Here is a 21,900-nt window from a genome sequence, read left to right as displayed (position 1 = left end):
TACTCTAGCCAACAACTATTCATCTCTAGTACATTTCAGACTAGTTTACAGTAATTCACATTTGGTGGTGATATTAGTCTGGGAATAGCTAATTTCTTAATAATTTAAGGCTACAGAAGCCAGAATCCTTTATAGCGTCAAATGGTGCGTGATAAATAATAACATTTTTTTAAAAAGTAGGCAATCAAATAAAATGTCACAGACCCCAGCCGTAAAAACAGAGGATTCCCGGCTTTATTAATATCATCACAAACACATGCTGTGCAAGGAGGCGAGCACGCCTTACTTCCGGAAAGCACAACTGTAGGAAAAGAAGTGATAATAAAAGGTTTATTTATATCCCGCTTCATCCTAGGTAATAATAAACATCAGACTGCTCTGCTACTTTATAGCAGTGAATGTGATAATAGAAGAGTATAACGTATGCTAACACTAAAATAAGGTAGGAAATTGTTTTATACTTTTCAGCGTGCATCTGTATCTCCGCATACACGTATACCCTATATCTACCTATAGATATCGATATGGGTAGATTTAGCTGTGCGTCTATATGGAAATAGATATTACACATTAATATACATATATATTCTAAATACAGAGGTCGACCTGAGACCAGCTCTCTGCATACGAAACCAAACTGGGAGGGGTTGCTGGTAGGGCTTGGGTTTCCATTGGCTGTAAGCATTTGCCGTGGTGCGGGGGTATCTCTAATCATATTCAGCATGTTTTGCACAAGAAATGTCAGCCAGAAAGGGCTATCGGCTCCCTTCGCCAAATTATTCCACAACAATGTCATGCTCAGAGAGCCCGGCTGCAAACTCTTTTTTGGTAGACTCCTTGATCAGCTCAGGCAGAGGGGAAGGAGGAGGAGGAGGCGGAGGAGGAGGAGGCGGCGGCTACTATCCCAACAGTAGTGTCTTTTTGCCACAGGCATCCGATTTGTCGTATGGGTTGCAAAGCTGCGGACTTTTCCCAGTTTTGAGCAAACGCAATGAAGGTGCTGCTCAAAGCATGGTCCCCACTTCTCATCCCTACATGTCAGGGATGGAGGTCTGGCTAGAGCCCCCAAGATCCTGTCGCCTGGAAGAGCCTGAAACCCAGCAGGCTACCTCCTGCTCTTTTGCTCAAAACATTAAAGAGGAGAACTCTTACTGCCTCTATGATTCAGACAAATGTCCTAAAGGTGCAGCTGCCACAGATCTATCTACTTTTCCAAGGCTAAACGCTGAGGTCTGTCCCATGAACAACGCTAGTGGGGTTCCTGTCCCAGGCTACTTCCGCTTGTCTCAAGCTTATGGCACTTCCAAGAGCTACAATGCTGGGCAAGTTGTTGCTTCCCAGTTCACACCGCAGCCCCAAGTTCGTTTTGATGCGGCTCCATCTTTGCCTTCAGTCCCAACAGAAGCGGGGAGGACAGAGACCGAGGAGGCTTCCCCCAACACCTTGGCTTGCGTCTCCCAGAGGGAGGAAGACGCCCAGGCTTCGTCTTCGACCGCAGAAGAACTCTCCCCAGCTCCGTCAGAAAGCAGCAAACACTCTCCTGAGAAAGAACCCATAGGTAAGCAAATAAAAGCCGTGTGAGGATGATAGTTACATCACAAATGGAAAGGAGGATTCGAGCAGCCTGCAGAGCTGGCAAGAAGCGCCGCTCAGACTGACCTTCTGAACTTTTTAATATTTGGGCGTGGGGATGTAGTAAAAAATAATGTCCATCCTATAGTTTAAATGTTAAAGCCTCCGCTCTGGGCAAACCTTAACCTGCATGCGGTTTAAACATATAGAAAAACAGAGATCCATCTTCCCAGTTGATGTGAGGGTGCCTAAGAGATAACATAGATGTTTGTAAAGCATCCAAAATAAGCAATAGGCAGTGCCAATAAATAAACCCATTAACGGGGTAAGTTATATTTTACGATCCAGAATGCTTTTCAAAATAACTGGCGCGTTGAAATGTTCTTTCTATGAACTGCTATCAAATTAGACTGATGAATGCTCCACGAATATCCTTCAGTGTCTTCAATAGATAACAGGGCTGTTATTATTTATTATTGTGATCCCATAGGCAAAAATAAAATCCTAGTGGGCGATATTGTCAGACTTTTAAGTTGCTGATCATTTTACAATTGATTTTTTTAGATATAATACAGTTGCTCTATTAAACAAAAAAGGAAAACCAAAACCATCACCCTCTCCACTAACAGACCAATATCTAAATAATAGCAACAAACACCTACAAAGGGACCTTAGTTTGTTTTTAAAACTGGGTAGAAGCTTCCTACTTAAGCGGGAAATAAGGCGAAATAGCTCATCTTGTCTTCCATCTGCAAAGCTCGCTTATAAAGTTTAAATCCGCAGTTTTTCCTGACGCAGTTTTGAAAAGAATAAACTGAACTGCAACACAAGGGTTGGGCGGGGGAGCCATTTAAAAAGCCACTTCCATTAAATTAACTGACCACTGACGTATCTCTATCACTGTAGGAGCCAACCATTCTTTTCATTAGGAAAATGGAAACACAGACGTTCAGTTTTAATGATCTCTCCGGGCTTTTGGGGGCTAGATTTTTAAAGGAAACGTCGACTACTCTAAACAAGAGGCTGAGGTGCCCGCAAGGACTCCCTAATTTAGAACTGTGACCAGGGGGCGCAACTTGAGGAACCCCTTTGCCTCTGTCATCTGGTAATGTCCCTTTTTTACTTTCTTAAAACTAGGCAATTCAAAAGGAGAAAATGCAGCAAACTGGCTAACCGCAAAAAGTGGCAGAAAGAAACGATGCCCCTATACCAAGCACCAAACTCTCGAGCTGGAAAAGGAGTTTCTATTCAATATGTACCTGACTCGTGAGCGTCGCCTAGAGATCAGCCGCACAGTCCACCTAACAGACAGACAAGTTAAAATCTGGTTTCAGAACCGCAGAATGAAACTGAAGAAAATGAACAGAGAGAATAGAATTCGGGAGCTCACAGCCAACTTTAATTTTTCTTGATAAACCTAGAAGCACATTTTTTATGGTTTAAAGAGCCAGTATCATTTTCCTAGGCTTTAGTAATCTGCACCTGTATGGATTAAGGATTTTATACATTCTCAGTATGTCCATAACTTCTTTATAGCTATTTCTGGGGGGGAAAGCCATAATGATGCATAAAATTCCGTGTGTGCCGCCCTTGTTCCATTACAATTCCCTTGATGTTATTTGCTTCTTTAGCTTTGAAACAGAGACATATGATTTCAAGAGCTGCAAATATATTTTTTCCTCTTGAAAAAGTAAGCAAACCCGGTTAAAGACGCGTTACACTTTTAAACGATAAAAGGTATATGTGGACCGTGTGTAGCTTAATAATGAATAATTGAAGCCTTGCCATAGTTCTATGTAATGGGAGCTCAACTTTTCCCCCTCCAAATGGCAGGAGTTCCAATAATTAAATGCAGGCATGCTTTAAAAGAAGGGCTTCAGGGGAACTGGTGTTAGCCCCTGTTTTCTTTTCCTTTTCCTTTAACATAACAACCAATATCTGAAGCTTTAAAATTGGCCAGGAAAATGAAACCTTTTCTCTTTAAGGATATAAAAGATCTCGTGTTGCTTATGGACTAAATTATTACACTTACCTCTGAATTTCACCCACTCTGTCTGGTTGTAGATATTGACCATAATGTAGTTTTGCTTAAATATGTGGAATTAGTGGAATTTTGTCTATATATGACGTTACCGCTGGTAACGCATGACAAGCACACAACAATCCCCCCCCTGTCTTGAGAAAAAAATAGTCCCTTTTGCTAGCTAAGTTCATTGAACATCAGAAGGACTTGCTGAGCCAAAGAGCGAGGGAGAATGTGTCTGTTTATCCTTTATACTGTGAAGTTACATGCATAAAAAAGGTCAAACGTGTAGGTGCAAAAAGAAATAAAGAAGGGGAAAATATAAATACAGATATGTATAAATGTCTATTATTATAAAAATGACGATACTGGTTTAAGCAAATGCATTCTATCATTATTATAAATGTTAGTTCTAGCTCTATCTAGTACTTACCTTAAATCGGAATAAATTAATATTGTAATGCTGCTGTGCGTGAAAAGACGATGTTTATGTTCTCATAGAAGAATAAAAGACGTGGAATGAATCCTTTTAATTTTACCTCTTTTTGTGACTGTTTATCCTCAGGTTCTACTTTATGTCTTCAAGAACTTTTACAACAGGAATAGTTGCCTAAACACCCTGCAATTACTTTAGGAATCTATTTAAATATTACCTAGACGGTCGTAATTTGTCTGGGCCATATAGCAATGGTGCAGTAAGGTTTGTCGGCTTTTGTTCAGTTTTATGACTTGCTAGTATATCTGGATTGTTGCTGTCTTGGACGAGTGGTTTCAGTTGAGTGAGGAACTGCATAGACAGAGGAAGCAAATTACTATTTCTTGAGTGTAGCGTATTGATTTTTTGTTTGTTTGTTTGTTTTGGAAAAATAAAACACCTTGAAATATGCTGATGTTTTTGACTCCAAAGGATGGTGAAAAACCTAGCTTTAGCAGATGGCTCAGAAGAAAATCATAAAGGTGAGCACATGTAAATGAGGGTATTACGGTCTTGTTCTCCTTATCAAACTGGTCCTAGCCGCTTTTACACATCAGTATCCTCTGCCTTTCTACCTGTCTGCATGTTGTCAGGCTTATTTAATATGCTTTTTCTTTCCTTGCTGCATGTTTAAGTAGAGTTTTGCACTAGAGGAAAACAAAGTATAGGGCCTGAATAACGGCTACAGCTAATTCTTTCTTTTGGGGGGAGGGGCGGCGGAGATAGACTTAACCCGGGCTTATGGCGAGTCTTTAGCTTTTTATGATGTACCATTACCGCGCACGGCTTTTCTTCACTTTTTCATGTGCATGGAGAATTAGAAGAAAAACTCACAAGAGAATATCCCCCCCCCACACACACACATTTTAAAAAATCCTAGTCAGATTGGAGTCGGTGACCGGTGTAGGATGTGGGGGAGCGAGGGGAGGTGGAATGTTTTGGTCACATTTCTGGTTTTATTTTTATAGCGGGATCCTTGCGTAAGGAACACGGCTATGGGGAGCGTAATAATTAGAGCGCTGAGAACTGTTCTGTAGTTTAGGTAGTTTCATGTTGTTGGGGCTCCACCTTTCTCTCTGCAGCACGAAACTGCCTTAATTACTTCAGTTGAAATCATCACCAGGTATGATAGTGCGAGTTGGTTTACTACCGAAGAAATCTTACAGCTGAAGCTATCTGTAGGCGTCAAGTCCCAATGCCATTGTTTCCTATCAGCAACGAAGGTTCATTCACTTCCCAATAAACGTTGCAGCCAAGGGGGAAATCTCGGGGAACTCTTCAAGGTTAGCTAGTTCTTGAGTAAGCCTGCTTGCTTATGGAATTTTTAAATATATCTTGTCGTCTCCATTCAAGGTCAGGTGCGCTTTACATTCTGCTCAGCAATTGTTCTGTTTTTGTTGTTGTTGTTGTTTTTGCTGGATTTTTAAAATGCGTTACTATTCAATTGCGTGCCAATATTCATACACTCTGTCATCCTGAGTCCTTGCAATGTAGCGTCAATATAAGTAAGCAAAGGTAGCGACTGCAACCAGACCAGAGACGGAATCTCATTTTTTTTTAAGATATTTTATGTCATTGTGTCGCCTTTTTTTTGCCTGCACACTGTTGTGTTATTTCGTGTCCATCTCAGCCTTGAGTGTACCTAAAATCTAAGTCTGCTTCTACATATGTCCAGGGATTAATCATATATTACACAAAAGGACTTTACCGGAGGCGAAGGGGTAACCAGAAGTGATTTAAAATCGGCCGAAACCCATTTCCCTATAGCTCACAAGGCCTCGGTTACGATCATTATTACAGTGTGTCCAGGCGCCGACATTCCATTGAGGCTGAATGAGCAACAGCGACCTCACTGGGCCTTGTGCAGGGGATCTAGCGCTGCCGGCTATTGTGTACATAGACCAAACAGAAATAGGAGCTGCAGCCCTTGTTTAGATCACAGGCACAACATTTATCCTTAACGTACATGATCAAGATTTCTTCTGGCTGCAAGGACTTGGGAAGTATTTTAAAATTGAATATCATTTTTGATCATTCGTTTTTAAACTTTTCAGGGCTCATATACGCTACAGTGAATAAAAATAGTTTGGAAACGGGATTTTCACGGATTATGTAGATGTGTTATAATTAAATTCTCATAGGAAGGGATGCATTTACAAAGAAAAAGTCAAACCTTTCAATTGCAGACATATGACTTTGAGTGTATATGTCTGTATACACACTGTATGTATGACGATGTATACTTATGTGTTTGTGTGTGTATATCTATCTATCTAAGTTATAGCGTGTGTACATAGGCTTGCCTCTGCTTTATTTAAAATTTTCTGTGTATAATTCTAATTTCATGAGCACTTATCTCAAGTTCTATACAAATTTCCATTTTAAAATTTCTGGAACTGGTTAGTTTTCAATGGAAATAAGTTCTTTAAGAGGCGATCCAGCAATTCCCATTCAGTCAAGACTGAACATTCCTACAGACTATTTATCCAAATGCCAAAGCCTATATGCAAGCTCTATAGTGCATTAATAGATAAATTGCATTTACTATTTCCCTTCAGTTAAAAATAGCAATATCCTTTCTGTTACATTAGGTTTAAAAATCGTATCTAAATTGCAGCTGTAGAGTTCTGATTATACAGGTATGGAGGACAGAACCTTTTTTAAAATTACTACAGATGAACTGTTTCTCTTCTAAATACCCCGAGATACCATATAGACGGACCAATTTTATATTATTTTTTTTCCTGGTGGTGACTATCTAACTGTCTACGTGATTATGTTTCTTATAGTTTAAAATTATTTGTGATGCAAACTATATCAAATTAATAATTTCAATACGCTGATTATCAGAATTTAAAATTGATTTAAAAAAAAACTCGCCATAAAAGGGGAAAAAAGAAAGGAGAACATATTGAGTGTGTTAGTCAGAAACCTGCCTGAAAATAACGTTATTTATTATGTATTATTATTTTAACTCTAGGTGTCTTTCAGTCTCCTAATGCTCCTTTAATCCTGCAGCAAGCAATTTTCGGAATACATAGGGTGTTTAAGAATCTGCCGTATTATTTTACATTCTGTCTATGTATGTAAGTGTGAGCAATCAAAAATGAAACACGCTGCAGCTTCAGTACCCAAATTCTAACACAAACATCCAGGACTCCTGGAGTTAAGATTATTTTTCTTACTGGAAAAAGGAAGTTCTGCAATCACATTTCACCCCAGTTGATTCAATAATAAATACAAATGACGTGGAGTTCCGTCTTTCAGTAATAGACATAGAGTTGTTTTTCTATTGCGGTATGTCAGTACATGCATAAAAAAAAAGCTATAATGAGTACATAGAACTTTATTTCCATTAAAAATGTTGTAAAAGAACGGATTGCCATTCGCTTGGGCAATCTGTAGGTTTTTTTTTTTTTTTTAGGTTTTCTGACTAATGTATTAAATAATAGTTTCTTATAGCTTTTGTGATTTCAAATCAGGATAGAAACTGTTGTTAAAAATTACATCTCTGTAAGCTTTCTGGTGTAGTTGTTGGGAAAAGTTGAAAAGAAACAAAAACAGAGCGCGCGAGAGAGACCAAATAGTGATGTAAAACTAATGAGAAACATATTTTTGCATGCAGAATATTCACACATGAATTTAATTATTACGCAGTTGCTCTGCCGTTTGCTGGTCTCTATGCTGAATAATATTTTTCAAATGCAGTTGACAGAGATGTTTTCCCCCTCCCATTGGTCTCTTTTTCCTTGCAACAACAGGAAATAAGCAGCACACACATAAACAGAAGAAGATAATTAAATCAATTGTCATACTTTCAAATGTTTCAGCCATTAGTTTAATTCATAACACTGGACTTGATCTGGGAGCCTTATCACTTTTTTTTTGTATAGGACTGTAACCCTCCGCTTAGTTTTGATGCTGTAGTCTGTGCACAGAAGTCAAAGAACGTGCCAGCAAATACCTAGATTTGCACATAAATTTGATTAATCAGAATGTGATACAACATAATGCAAGTGCCCTTTTTACAGTACAGCTGAGAAAAAGGGTGCCTTTCGGCGATGAGGAAGAGAATGTTTTTCCCCCTGCTGCTTTGGTGCATATTTAAGAATTAATCGTCTTGATAAACACTCCTCCCCCTCCTCCCCTTTCTCCTCTCTTCCTTTCTTGTTCTGGTTTAGCTCCGTTCTAGATATAATATTAGCTACATTTCAGGAAGGCAGGTCTAAAAAGCTCTTCTGTGCAAACAGACATAAAAGTGGAAATAAATTCAAACAGTTGAAATACATTCAAACAATTTGGTGGAGAAATCAACCACTGTATTTGTTCTATTAAAGTCGATTTTACTTCACTCGCTTTAATTATACTTTTCCTGTGATAATTGTGTGTGTGTGTGTGTGTCTGAGGTGTTTTAATATAATGTAATTGGCAATGTTCCAGGAGTGCATATTCGTTCAAATTTCCTTTCACACCTTCTATTAAAAGATAGTTTCGAAACCCGGTAAATTTACAAGGAACACAGTGTTTATAGTATAATTCAAATGCATCGATTAATTCTTGTGTAGCTGGTTAAATGAATTTTTTGGAGATTCTTATTGTGGTTTTGAATCTGGTGCATTCGGGATTTCGAACTGGAGTTTGTTGTCTTTAAATGTGAAAAAACAGTTGTTCAGAAAAGTCCAAGATCCAAGACTAGTTAGTGGTGTCTATACAAATACAAATTTAAATATCGATTTAAAATATTTCTATATTCCTCCTCTGGTCTGTGTGGTAAGGAGCTACTCTGTAGATTAGTTTCGGTAAGAGACTGTGATGAATTTGACTTTTCATTGCCAGCTCCAGTTAGCTCGGAACTAAACGGAACAGTATTATTTACAGTTAGTTCCCAAACTAAACACAATAGTATAATTTAACCTTTCCAAGCTCTCGTAAATTTTTACTGCTGTGAAACACAGCGATGCAAATGAATATGCTCATAGTTACTGACTTAATAACATGCCTGTGGCTCCTGAAACAATAACTCCTTATGAAATATAATAAATATATATTTAAATACAGTATACCGCAACTGCTATTTTGCTTTTTTATTACTTCAATTACTGTATAATTTTATGTGAAGGTCTCCGATCACAAGGTTTTTGCTGGGAACACGAACCACTGATGGGATGATTAATTATGATATAAAATAGTCCGTTTAAAAAGGGTAATAATACAAAATCTGATCTTTTAATCTCAGTTGGCCACAATTAAAACAAACTTTATAGTATAACTCAAATATCCCTTTGCATAAAAACATATGGCTTTGCTATAAAAATTATGACTGGAAAACACTGACCCATTAATAGCCTGCGGAGTGATTTATACTTTATTGTTCTGCTACCCTGCCATGTGACTCCGGCAACCAATGGGCTGACAGGCAGCCTTCAACTTATTAGGTGACTGTACTTCTTGCAAGGACCAAGTTGTTACATGAAATCTGCAGTTTCATAATTTCAGCAGGTCCTGCTCTGTGTTTGTTGAATGGCAATGTCGACTTCAGGGACGCTCAGCAATTATTATGTGGACTCTTTCATAATTCACGAGAGTGAAGACCTGGTGCAGTCCAGATATGCCTCTGCTCCACTGGCACCGCCAACGAGACAGCCAGCCCTGAGCGAGCACCCTGAATTCACCCCATGCAGTTTTCAGTCGAAAACTTCAGTCTTTAGCACTTCCTGGAACCCCGTTCACCCTCCGAGCGCTAATAATGTGCCCACTGTGTACCATCCATATGTGCATCATCAGGCACCAATGGCAGCGCCTGACGGCAGGTACATGCGTTCGTGGCTCGAGCCTATGCCGGGCTCATTGTCTTTCCCTGGGTTACCTTCCAGCAGGCATTACGGCATTAAACCTGAACCGCTGTCGGCCAGAAGGGGTGACTGTACCACGTTTGACACGCACACGTTGTCTCTATCTGATTATGCTTGTGGTTCTCCTCCAGCTGATAGGGATAAGCAACCCAGCGAAGGTGCGTTCTCTGAAAATAATGGAGAAAATGAGACAAACGGAGAAAAACCACAGATTGATCCAAGTAAGTGCAACTGCAAGGGTAATGGACTTCAGGTCTCTGAGCAGGCTGCAGGGAGGTTAGCATCTTGGGCTAACTAAATGACTAGCAGTTGCCGTTGCTCGGGTGTAGTTCGATCTTAAAGGAAACTGTGCATGTCTAAACTCTTAAAACGTGAATTAGAATGCCTGAACGTCCAGGCACAACTCGGCCAGGCGTGGTTTCCCCGTGTACGTACTTTTGGGAAATCCTTGGGAAGCATTGGCTTCTTTTGTCACGACTATCTTGAAAGAAACAGCCCAGGGTAGTTACTGTAAGGTTGAAAACAGAAACCTCTTCATTTACTTCATTTTCTTGCTGTAAATCTAACGGAACAATAGGCTCAATGTTAATGCACAAAATAATGCGTATGCAAATAAGGCGAATAAGCAACCGAGGCTTAATTGAGCCAGCTGTATAGTGACTCGCTATCTCCTTGAAACCTTACAGTGGTGACACGGGAGAAGATCAGAATTAAAAACTGAAACGTTTTCCCGGTGACATTCTAAGCCCACTAGTCCTCCCTGGGCGGTGAGGAGGAGGTGGGACAGTCTATTTTAAAATCACATTCTATAAACAATATCAAGGCGAGAGTAGGCGGGGGCTGGGCTTTTACCGCGTGCGATTCTATGTGACCTCTCCATGTGTCTGTATTTTGATTCCATTGTGCCTAACCATCCTGTATGTCTGCTGAAATGAAAGGAATGTCGTAAACCCTAATATCAGGCTACCTAAGCTTTTAAAGTCAGGGCACCAAACTGTGGTGCGACGTGGCTTCCTCCCTCCCCTGAACTTCTCCTGCTCTTTTATTGTAGATAATCCAGCTGCAAATTGGCTGCACGCAAGATCCACTCGGAAAAAGCGCTGTCCGTACACCAAGCACCAAACGCTGGAACTGGAAAAGGAGTTTTTGTTCAATATGTATCTCACTAGGGACCGTAGATACGAAGTGGCGAGACTCCTTAATTTAACTGAGAGACAAGTGAAAATCTGGTTTCAGAACAGGAGGATGAAAATGAAGAAAATCAACAAAGACCGAGCAAAGGATGAATAATGAGGAAACACAGGTTACTTTTTTTTTTAAAGAAAATCCTCCCTCCCCCCGCTCCAACCCCACCACACAATGCAACTGTGCCCAGGCCTCGTTTTTTTGTCATGGCAAATTCTAATCGTTAATGTACCTTGTAACAGTAGCATTGAAATATCCGTTTGCCAGTGCTACTGCGGAGGTACCGTAATACTTTTAATTTTATAATAGGAAAGAAAAGGGGGGCATTAGCACGGAGGCTGTTTATGGGCTTGTATAATTCTACCTGTTCTTCACTTACAAAGAAACAAAACAAAACAAAAAAAACTACCTTTTTGTAATGCACAACTATTTACGGACTGTAGAGTTTAGACTACGTAGTTAATTTAATTTGCCCTTTGCGCGGCAGAGAGAGGTCTGCTGTAATACTTGAACACTGTGTTTTATTGTGGTAATTATGTTTGTGACTCAACTTATGTGCTTGGGTGCTGTACCAGATGTGATTGTGAAAGCTAGAATTCAATTTGAACTCAGGTTGTTTATTATAAAAGTTGCATAGAGTATAGCTCTGTAGTGTAATAAGTCTTTTCTGTATAACTAGACAGTAAACCTTTGATTGTAATATCTATCTACCCCCAACCTATATATAGAGATATCTATATATATATACCAATTTAAACAAACAAAAATAATCATAAAAAAATCGCCGGGGTATCTAAGAATTATGGTTCTCAAACTATTACCAAGCAGGTCATTTTAGTATGAAAAGTTGATATATATAGTACTGTCTTTGTCAGCTGTATATATAATCTATATATTAAGGAAAAAGTAAATAATCAGACTAGCTTAAATATTGTTTTTGCACCAGTAAGCAGTTATCAGATTTCGGAGCTATACATATATGTGAAAAGGGTAACTACCTATGGTTTACGTTTTAATTTTAATCAAATAATTTGAAGCTTATTGTAATGAAGTTTAATTTTATTGATAATAAATTATACACTATAAAAAGCTACATTTGGTTATTGTAGATTTGTATCGAATATAAAAATCTGGGAAGTTATGTTTATGCAGAACATACACTGTATATTTTGCAATAGTTACCTCATGGCCTACTGACCAAATTGTTGTGTTGAAATGATATTTAACTTTTTGCCAAATAAAATATATTGATTCTTTTATGTTTTGTGATGTTTTAACATTATTAAGAAGGGGCTCATCTGTACAACCCAACATAAAAACCAGTAGAAACTGCATGGTTAGAACAATTGTGGTAGGAATAGAAATTTATTTGATCCAGGTTAAATGCACAGCTATATGAGTGCAAAACCTGAATAATAATATATACTAATTATCTTTGTTTAACCTACAGAGTGCATAAAAACACCCAGATACAATTATGTAATCCAGTGTTTAGAAACATATTCAGGAAACCCTTTAAATACTATGGAGTGCATGCTTTGGAGTTAACGTGTTTGAATAATTTTTTTTTAAAAGAACAAGACGGAAATAGTCAAAACTTTTTAGAGGGACAACAATGTAAATAGATTAGACATCTTAATTTTAGTTGGCACAGTAAATTACCCCATTATAAAATGGGCATAGCTAAACTGGCTGCAAAAGGTTTGAGAAACCCTAGCTTTGCCAATATATTAATTTTATCCCCTTCCATATATAATGTAATTTGCAAAATATGTCATTTAAAAGAAATTTGCAATCAGTTATTTTTCTTCTCCTTTATTTGCATCTGCAATTTTTCCTCTGAAGTGGCTTATGACACGTAAAATAAGCACATTGCGTTTTACTATCTCTAAGGGTAAAGGTTTACAGACAAGAAATGATATTATTATTTATGAAGTCTACTTTGGTCGCTGTTTTAGTCCAACTGAGAAAATGTGCCTCGCAACAAGCTAGTGCAACGAAGCCAAATACATGAAAGAAGGTTTATTAAAGAAAGTTTATTTTGGGTGAAAGTTATTTTTTTTCCAGCTGAGCAACAAAACCAAATAGCAAAGATCGTGAGCCAGCTAAAGTTATCCCTTCTTTAGGCCGACATCTTACCGCCCAAAGAAGGAATCTTCCAAAATACGATCCAGAATACACGTCTGCTCAAGACCAAGCAAACCATATTTGTAAATAGGTAGAACAAATGCTTTGTGAGTGTATTATTTTTAAGACAAAAAGTAGCCAGAACATTTATAGTCACAATTCTTGGCAGAAGATGTTGCTAGGAAAATTCAGAGCTATACAATGCAATAAAAGAAAATGACTGCTGTAACCGTTTATGGGGTGTAAAACGCTGCAGGGTTAAACACAAAATTTAGGGCGCTCGCAAGAAGCTTACAGAGGTGCAAAAGTGCGGAAGGAAAATCTTTCAGCCTCACTTCTTCTTCTTCTTCTTCTTCTTCTTTTTAAAAGAAATCTCTGGTAAGTTTTGACGGGTTATAATTAGTAAACGGGAAATAGTTTTGTTGCACACTCACACACAAAAAAAGACCCTAATTGATCCCTGTTCCAGTGTTTTGGGATGTTCGGGACGCCCTCTGTTGTTGCAGACAGAGGAAACTTCAAAGAATCAGCATTAAGGGTGTGTAATAAATGACGGGTCTGCAAACTGTCTGGAATTCGGCTCTTAATGAGTTTACAACTGTCCAGCCACAATTAAGATTTTCTACCAAAGCCTTTTCATTTGTTTTGTCTGGCTGTTTTAGATAAAGCGGGGGTGCGGAAATAACTACCTTTTATTAGCCTTCCTCTTCTGAAATCTAAGCTCGAAGGCGAACGTTTATCTTTAATGTATTTGTGACCGGAACATTTTGTATACTTGCTACTCTTTTGCCGAGCAGATTATTGAAGTATTCGCTGTCGGAGACGTAAACTGTTAGCAAACTGAAACGTTCTTGCATCATTTATTATTTGCAATGTCCCAAATAGAACAGCAGATGGCAGTATTATTCCATGAAAACATTCACAAACCCGCCATGAAGCATACTGCGAGAGCACTTGAAAGCTCCTAAAATGTCGACTTTATAGGAGAATAACTGGATTTGAAACAACTGATCTGATGTTAACCAAGGCCAACAGTTCTTACTCTGGGCTTATTATGAATGGTGCTTCATTGAAAAATAATATAGTTAGTATTAGACTTGCTGTGTTGCTTATCTTAAACGCAGTAATTGAAAAGGTAAAGTTTCAGTCTCCGATTTTATCAGACGATTTATTTATTTTTAATTATTAAAGCATTAAGGCATTTCTAATTAGTTAACATAAACCGCTGACGCCTTTATACACTATTCAATTCCCTTTTCACCTTTCCTTTTTTCAAAAATATTAGCCATTTTATCATTAACCCATTAATGTACATGCAAACTATTCTGATTTCATTCAGGGCTCATGAGCGCTTTAATATTTCGGAGAAGCGGGGATTGAAAAAGTATTAACATAATGATTCGAATGTCATGTAGCGTTCTGTGGACGGCGGTGGTGTTTTTCATAATCAAGTCGATAACGCGATTTCACAATACGTGGGCTTTGTATGGGGAACGAACAAAGAGTCAAACTAACTCCCAAATTCCCAAATTGGGTCTGATGAAGTGGGCATTCACCCACGAAAGCTTATGCTCTAATACTTCTGTTAGTCTTAAAGGTGCCACAGGACCCTCTGTTGCTTTTTACAGATTCAGACTAACACGGCTACACCTCTGATACTTAATTCCCAAATGGAACTCTTCTTACTGAACATACGACCTAACCGCGTTCATTGAAGAAACGGCAAGGTTGCAAACTTTAATTTGAAAATTATTTACTGGCAACTGAAATTCTTCAACAGCTGTCTTTGATACAGTTAAAACATTGCTTGGGTTCCTAGCAATTTCAGCGCTGTGGGACCCGTTTAATTATATCATACAGATGCTAACCGTCCGATGAGATGTCTCTACATATTCATTCTTAAATTCTCGTGCCTCTTATTTTTATTTCCCTCGTTAATGTTAGTATTTATCCGTTTTGGTTTTGTTGACTGCGTTGTTCTTCGCTAACTGCTTTCAGGGCGCAGTTTAGTGGAATTATGTTATTTTTTGTCAAATCAGTCGTGAAAACGAGAGAAAAACTCACCGAAAGAGAAATAAAGAAAGGAACCCTCTAAACATGGTCGAAGATATTAGTGTTATATCTTTCAAGTTAAAGAAAACAAAGAAAACGAACCGCGCCCTAGGAGTCATCTTACTTAATTATTTTGATATATCTGATTAATATTTCTTTAAATTAAAGGCAATTTCTTGAAACCAATTCTCAGAATGAGCAAGGGATGTGGGGATTATGTTATTTTTTCCACATCACTTTAAGTCTGTTAGTATTTTTAGGGTAAAATATAATTGAAATAGGACCATCGCTTTCTCAGGTTTCTAATAAGCCTATTCATATCGAATGTCTGCATATATTCGTATTTTAAAATAATTATTTGATTAATTATTTTTCTTGAGCAGTAAAATTATACTGAAATGAACACGTGCTTATGTATTTCAAAGTAAGTAATAATTTGGCACGTAAGTCCTATTATCATATTGGATAAATTATAGTGGTAACATATTTTGAAACAACAGAGTAGTATCCAGGGTCACAGTTACATCAAAATATTGCTTAACACACAACTGATAATCAGGCAGTGTTCCCAGGTTGCGTATAATTTCTGCGCACCATTTTATCACTACCTTTTCCATTCTGGGGAAAGCTCAGAAGGCAATAAGACATAGTCCGGGTCTTTATTAGTAAAAAGGAAATAAATTCTAAGTTTGTTTTAAAACATAGGAGGCTATTGTGATAGCTGAAAGCTTGCGATTTACTTGTCCACTATGTTTTTCTTGAATGTAATCATTCACTAAAATGTAAAAGTTGCAATTTCAGAAATATGCTAAAGCACTATCCAGTGCAGTATAGAATGCAGAAGATTGACATGTTTTAGAGTCTATTCCAGAGGTAGTATTTTAAGGAGGCTTTTGTCGAATAGGTGCGGGGAAAACACTTTCCTGGGACTCCTGATGTGTCTTATTCAGTGCGAACTTGGTGTGAAATATTAATATTGTTTACAAGAGGTGACATTGGAAAGATGAAAGGAAAACAATCAAAGGTGGCGGTATCCATGTTTAATATCCTGATTACTTTTAAATATGTTTTAAGAAGCGAGACACCCTTAAATGTTCTTTTTAAGGCTCCTCTATAAACTCCTGTCTTGCATTATCAATACCCAAGTCTAGACATTGGTTATGTTTGCTGTTTCTTTCTTCTTGCATCTTGGTATGTTGTCACCAGAGGAGCAATTTATTGGTCTAATGCCGTCTAATTCAGTCTCTTTGATCTTCTTAGTAGTCTTCTTGGTTGCTTCGCATTCGTTTAACTTCTTGGGCCTTTATTTCTTTCCAGAAAGTCAGTTGGGATTGTGATCCTTCGTTTTTTGTAACTAACTGTAATGCTGAGTAATATTTCTGAAACAAAATAAAGAGGAAGCTGTTTATTCAGATGCTGGCTTTAGACTGCGAATAATAACCTGGTTTGTACATGTTTAGCTGTTGACAAATATCTAGATGTAGTCACAACGTTTGCATATTCTTAACCACAAATATCTAGATGACTTCGCTTTAGTCAATTTCACTTGTTTTTCTCCGTACCCTACATGGGATTGTTGCAATATTCGCATATAAATAGTCCTCAAGCGTTCTTTTTTCCTTAGGTTTCCAAAACGTGAACTCTAGGGTCCGTGCGAAATATCGCCAAGAACAATTTTAACTGGTGAGAAGTTCTTTGTACACAGGGCATTAAACTCTATAATTTAAAGGAGAATTTCCGGGGCAATTCCATTGTGCTTCTTCCAGTTTATGATGTGCAATAAGGCAGGGCAGTAAAAGCTGTCTTTACCAGGACTCCCTGTCTGAGAGAAGGAAACCCATTTTATGATCCGTTTAAAGGAAGGGTACGGTGCAGCATCCTCAATGGAAAGTCATTCTTATTGTTGGAAAGCGGAGTGTTTAGAAAATGAGGAACGTTACCCGTGATCTAAATGTAATGTTGCTGTCTCCGTCTTCGAATAGTAAGGTATGTACATTAAAAGGCAAAGAAGGCATCAAACAATTAGTTAAGATCTGAAGCCCTACATGTGTGACTCCAGGACTTATCGGTTTTTAAAAGGTGTTCAGACGAGAGGTATCCTCTTTTTGCTTCAAGGGAACGGGGAAAAGCGGAATTATTCTGCTATTAGACGTAATGAATCCGTCAGAAATACAGTCGTAACAATACAGATTTAGCAACTGAGTATTATAAATAAAAAACGTGATCGATATATTAATTCACCTTTGAAATCGGAAGAGATGGACTAAGTTTCACACGCAAGGTTCGGTAATGTATGCGAGCCAAGGAGTATTAATATTCTTTCAGAACGGTTAGCTTCGTCCTTTGAGACATACTGGTTTGCAAAAGAGTTAAAAGCGGATTTCTGGAGCAACCCCATCCTGATCCATCTAGCCGAAAGCGATTAGCAGAATGTAATATAGCAATATCGTAATACATCTGTTAGCAAAATAGGGAACGCAATATATACTTATTTCACTACTGCAGAAAAATAATGCATGCGTGAGTAACAGAATTATTTAAACTTGTGTGTATGTGTGTGTGAGAGAGACACATGGTTTCAGTTTACTGCGGAGGTTTTTAATGTGCAAGATGTGCTTTCCCCCCAAACACTAACTATTGATCAGCTGAGCACTGTAGCTTTTATTAAATAGAAAACCCTCCTATTCATATTATAATATAGTCCAATGCTATGCGATCTCCACTTGGATAAAAAAACATAAAAGAAGAAAAAAAGACAGAAAATGAGGAGTAAACTGAGAGGCAGGAGCAATATGTGCGCAGCCATACCTTGTTTTTCTAAACCAATACAGCTCTAGAATAGAGAGATCTGCGTCGCACAACGTGCGGTTTAAGTTTCATAATACAACCAAATAAATCTCTGTTTATTTTACTTACTATACTTTATAGGGATCTTACAAAAGATCATCTACCATGTGGCACCCTTAACCAAAAGCCCCCTTGTCTTTAATTTGTTAGACATATATTTGATCCTCTTCCCCTTCCATTATAGGATATTGTGAGACACCCTGATCCATACCACCTGTGATGCAGGAGGAGATTGGAGGATGGGGTCATATGACTGGTCACGTGCTGGAGGCAGCTCAGTCCAAAAGAAAATGGGGTTTGGTGTAAATCTGGGGGTGTAATGTTATCATATATCACGCTACCTCGTAAAACCGACACTGAAGCCTACCGGACAACAAATCACAAGTCAAAATTATGAGTTCTTCGTATTATGTGAACGCTCTTTTTAGCAAATATACGACGGGGGCTTCTCTTTTCCAAAATGCAGAGCCTACTTCTTGCTCCTTTGCAACCAACTCTCAGAGAAGCGGCTATGGACCAGGGGCTAGTGCTTTCACCTCCTCCATGCCTGGCTTGTACAATGTGAACAGTACCATATATCAAAACCCGTTCTCTTCCGGATACAGCCTGGGCTCAGATGCCTACAACCTGCATTGTTCCTCTTTTGATCAGAACATTCCCGTCCTCTGCAATGATCTAACCAAATCCAGCTGTGAGAAAGCGGAGGAAAGCAACCTGCACAGCCAGGCTGAGGCTAATTTCCGGATATACCCCTGGATGAGGTCTTCAGGTATGGGGAATGGAGAGGGCAAAGCTATGGCAGCCAGGCAAATGTGTAGCCGAAATTACTGTCAGCACAGCCTTTATGGTTTTAATTATAGCAGAGGCGCCATTGCGTAGAAAGCCCGTGGCATTGTATGTAAATGAGTATCATAAAACTTTTTATTGCTCAATTAATGGGTTCTATCCTCGTAAATTTATTTAAGTCAATTTGCTATGGAATTTTAGTATTACGTTTATTTGTGCGGGTTGATGTAGAAATATGGAGAGCTGGCTATGTACTCTGGGAGCCCACACGGGTAAGTGTTCCCCACCCCCACCCTCACCCCAACAAAATGTACAAAAATCATATGTGGCGGAAAACGCAGAGGAAAGAGAAAAAGAGGGGCTCTAAAGAAGGGAGGAGAGACTGTTTCAGAGGGGCAGGGGTGCTCTAGCTCACTGTTAATGTGAAATGTGTCATCTGCCTTTTCTGGGGATCAGGGTCTGTATACGTGCGTAAAAAGGAAAGAGATCTGGAAAATGTGAGCTCCGTTCTTGAGTCTAATGCTAGTATGTGTCTATAATCTGATTAAAAAAGACCCTGGGATAAATAAATAAATAAACTGAAGTTTCAGACCCTGCTTTTCTTTTCCTTTGTGAAACACAAAAGTCTGGAGGACGCTGGAGAAACAGAGCCGATTGTAAGGTTCATCCTTTAGGAAGTAAAATGTTTTTGTCTTTAATGTTTTCTCTCCACTTTGGTATATTTCGGAGAACTTAATTTGCCATGTTTGAGCTGGGCATGCTGTCTGAGAGAAATACCTTTGTTAGGGGCGGGGGAATAAAGGAAGAGGATTTACTCCAGTTGCTTGGATGGCTGTTTGTAAATACCAACTTTCCTTCGAACTGATTATCTTCAGGTTTCTGGCTAACTTCTGTGCCTGTTTGCCTGCTTTCAGGTCCAGATAGGAAGCGGGGTCGGCAGACGTACACCCGCTACCAGACCCTGGAGCTGGAGAAAGAATTCCACTTTAACCGCTATCTGACTCGCAGGCGGAGAATAGAGATCGCCCATGCTCTGTGCCTAACTGAAAGGCAGATCAAAATCTGGTTCCAAAACAGGAGGATGAAATGGAAGAAAGAGCATAAAGAAGAGAGCTCCAGCACTCCAGCGACCAACGAGAACACGTCAGCAACAGCGTCTGTGGAGAAAGTGGAAGAAGAGGAGGAAGAAGACGAGTAAAGCTCCCATTTGACGAAGCAATCTCTAGTATTATGTATGCACGTGACAGTTGTAAAAGCTCTCTTTAAAAAAAGACTTACTGTTTTATTTTAAAAATTCTGTTCCCTTTACTGAACATCTTGAAACCGAGCATTTTCAAACATTAAAAGATCCCCTGATTTGTCTTCCAGTCCCCACCTCCCCAAACCTCGCACATTTCCTGTCCAACTTATTTGGAATCTCTCATAAGATCATCCTAATCATTTTATTTTCGTTTGCCCAAATCTTGGTGTGTTTTGTATGGTTACATTTGCGTGAGAGAACTGCTACTTGCACATGCAGAAAAACGTTAACGTCCAGCATAACTACCTGACTCAATTAGTCCCAATCAGTTGTTAAGGGGTAAGTGCATTAGGGTCACATAAAAAAACTACCTACTTTTGAATAAATAGTTCTGCACTTCCTGTTTCCTTTTGTTTCAAAGGATCACAACAAACAGGCAACATTAAACAGCAAGTGAAAAAAATCCTGTAAAAATAATGAAACAGAAACCACTACATCCTACAACAATTATTTGTACTACCTATTTTCCAGACTACCTATTTCTCGCTCCGCCTACCTATCTTCTAAACTATACTGTATTTTATTAATCAAAAGAAGATAACATACTAATGTGAATTGCAGAATGCTTTTAGAAACTTAAGTGTAGTCCTTTGAAAAGCAGGCATCAATAGCTTTGGTATATAATTTGGTACCGAAAATGCTGAATATATTTAAATTGAAAAAATAATATATTTATTCCAACGCAATTATAAATGAAAACCATATGCTGCAATATATCTTTCTTCTCAATCCTTTACTATTCCGAGTGAAGACGAAAACACATACTAATATTGTACAAAGCGCTTTAATATCTTCTGTTGGCTTCTACCTTTTGAAGTACATTATTATAGGCCGTTTTGTTTTCTAAGATCATCCTACTTAATATAGCGGAAAATGTTCTTTAAAAAGTGAATTAAGACGACCAGGTTAGCGCCTCTCAAAAATCTTTTTGTCCTGATTTCAGAATGTGTTAATATGTAATACCGCGAATTTTCCTACAATAGAAAATACTGTATATTTAAACGAAATTTTTGTCATTTATATTGTCTTGAAATCATTTGTAAGATCACGTCATAAACTGGGAAGTCTGTAATTAAATTGGTAACTTTGTAGCATGGTGTTTTGTTAAGAACTCTGTATAAATCCTTCATGAAGGTTTGGCTAAAGTTTATTCATAAATTGTATGTTACAATGTGTCTCGATGTGTTCATTGTGAACATTTGGATATGCCGTGTAAGTATTGGCAGTTGAGAAAAAATGTAAGTGAGCTCTCTTTGGAAGTGATACCGTGTTCAAATATCTCCCACGATAAATGTTTTATGTTACACAGGAAATAAATATGCTTGTTGACAATTAATTGTGTTTCTTTATTAGGGAACAGTTCAAAAGAAGCATAAAATTTACAAGGCCAAATAAAGAATTTAGATCAAATATATCATTTTTATCCGCAATCAAAAAAAAATTAATAGGTGATGAATTGTTAGGAATCAGTCAATTTCTCTATCTAGATTTTTCACCTGAGTTGATTAATTAAGCAGAGATCATTCCTTAAACAAGAAGCTCCTAGGTGCTTCAGTGAAATTTTTAAAATCACAGTAGACATAAAACCTGCCTATACCCAGGCGGAAATCCGCGTTAGCGGAATAATATTTGATTATAGACGCAAACTGCAGTGCGAAAATTCAAAATGTTGAAGATCAAG

At 38.2% G+C, this 21,900-nt stretch overlaps 3 protein-coding genes across 4 annotated transcripts; all 3 read left to right on the top strand.

Annotated features, from left to right (window-relative positions):
* The first annotated feature begins 730 nt into the window (after positions 1 to 730).
* Positions 731 to 4,111, top strand: HOXA10 (homeobox A10). Its single transcript, XM_034760685.1, has 2 exons — positions 731 to 1,558; positions 2,710 to 4,111. The coding sequence occupies exons 1-2, from the start codon at positions 739 to 741 to the stop codon at positions 2,982 to 2,984; spliced, it is 1,095 nt and encodes a 364-aa protein (XP_034616576.1). The 5' UTR covers positions 731 to 738; the 3' UTR covers positions 2,985 to 4,111.
* A 271-nt stretch (positions 4,112 to 4,382) lies between these two features.
* On the top strand, positions 4,383 to 12,364 carry HOXA9 (homeobox A9). Of its 2 annotated transcripts, XM_034760689.1 has the most exons (3): positions 4,383 to 4,552; positions 10,054 to 10,143; positions 10,974 to 12,364. In XM_034760689.1, the coding sequence occupies exons 1-3, from the start codon at positions 4,504 to 4,506 to the stop codon at positions 11,210 to 11,212; spliced, it is 378 nt and encodes a 125-aa protein (XP_034616580.1). In that variant the 5' UTR covers positions 4,383 to 4,503; the 3' UTR covers positions 11,213 to 12,364. The 2 variants fall into 2 exon arrangements, with proteins under 2 accessions (XP_034616580.1, XP_034616579.1); XM_034760688.1 differs by lacking the exon at positions 4,383 to 4,552 and having other exon boundaries at positions 8,462 to 10,143.
* Positions 12,365 to 18,334: 5,970 nt separating this feature from the next.
* HOXA7 (homeobox A7) lies at positions 18,335 to 21,555 on the top strand. Its single transcript, XM_034760691.1, has 2 exons — positions 18,335 to 18,902; positions 19,834 to 21,555. Exons 1-2 carry the CDS (start codon positions 18,527 to 18,529, stop codon positions 20,115 to 20,117), a joined length of 660 nt encoding a protein of 219 aa, XP_034616582.1. The 5' UTR covers positions 18,335 to 18,526; the 3' UTR covers positions 20,118 to 21,555.
* Positions 21,556 to 21,900: the final 345 nt, after the last annotated feature.

This window comes from Trachemys scripta, chromosome 2, assembly GCF_013100865.1.
Source record: "Trachemys scripta elegans isolate TJP31775 chromosome 2, CAS_Tse_1.0, whole genome shotgun sequence".
NCBI classification, from domain to species: Eukaryota; Metazoa; Chordata; order Testudines; family Emydidae; genus Trachemys; species Trachemys scripta.
The sequence above is the reverse complement of the archived record's forward strand: the minus strand, read 5'-3'. Positions and strand labels throughout refer to the sequence as shown.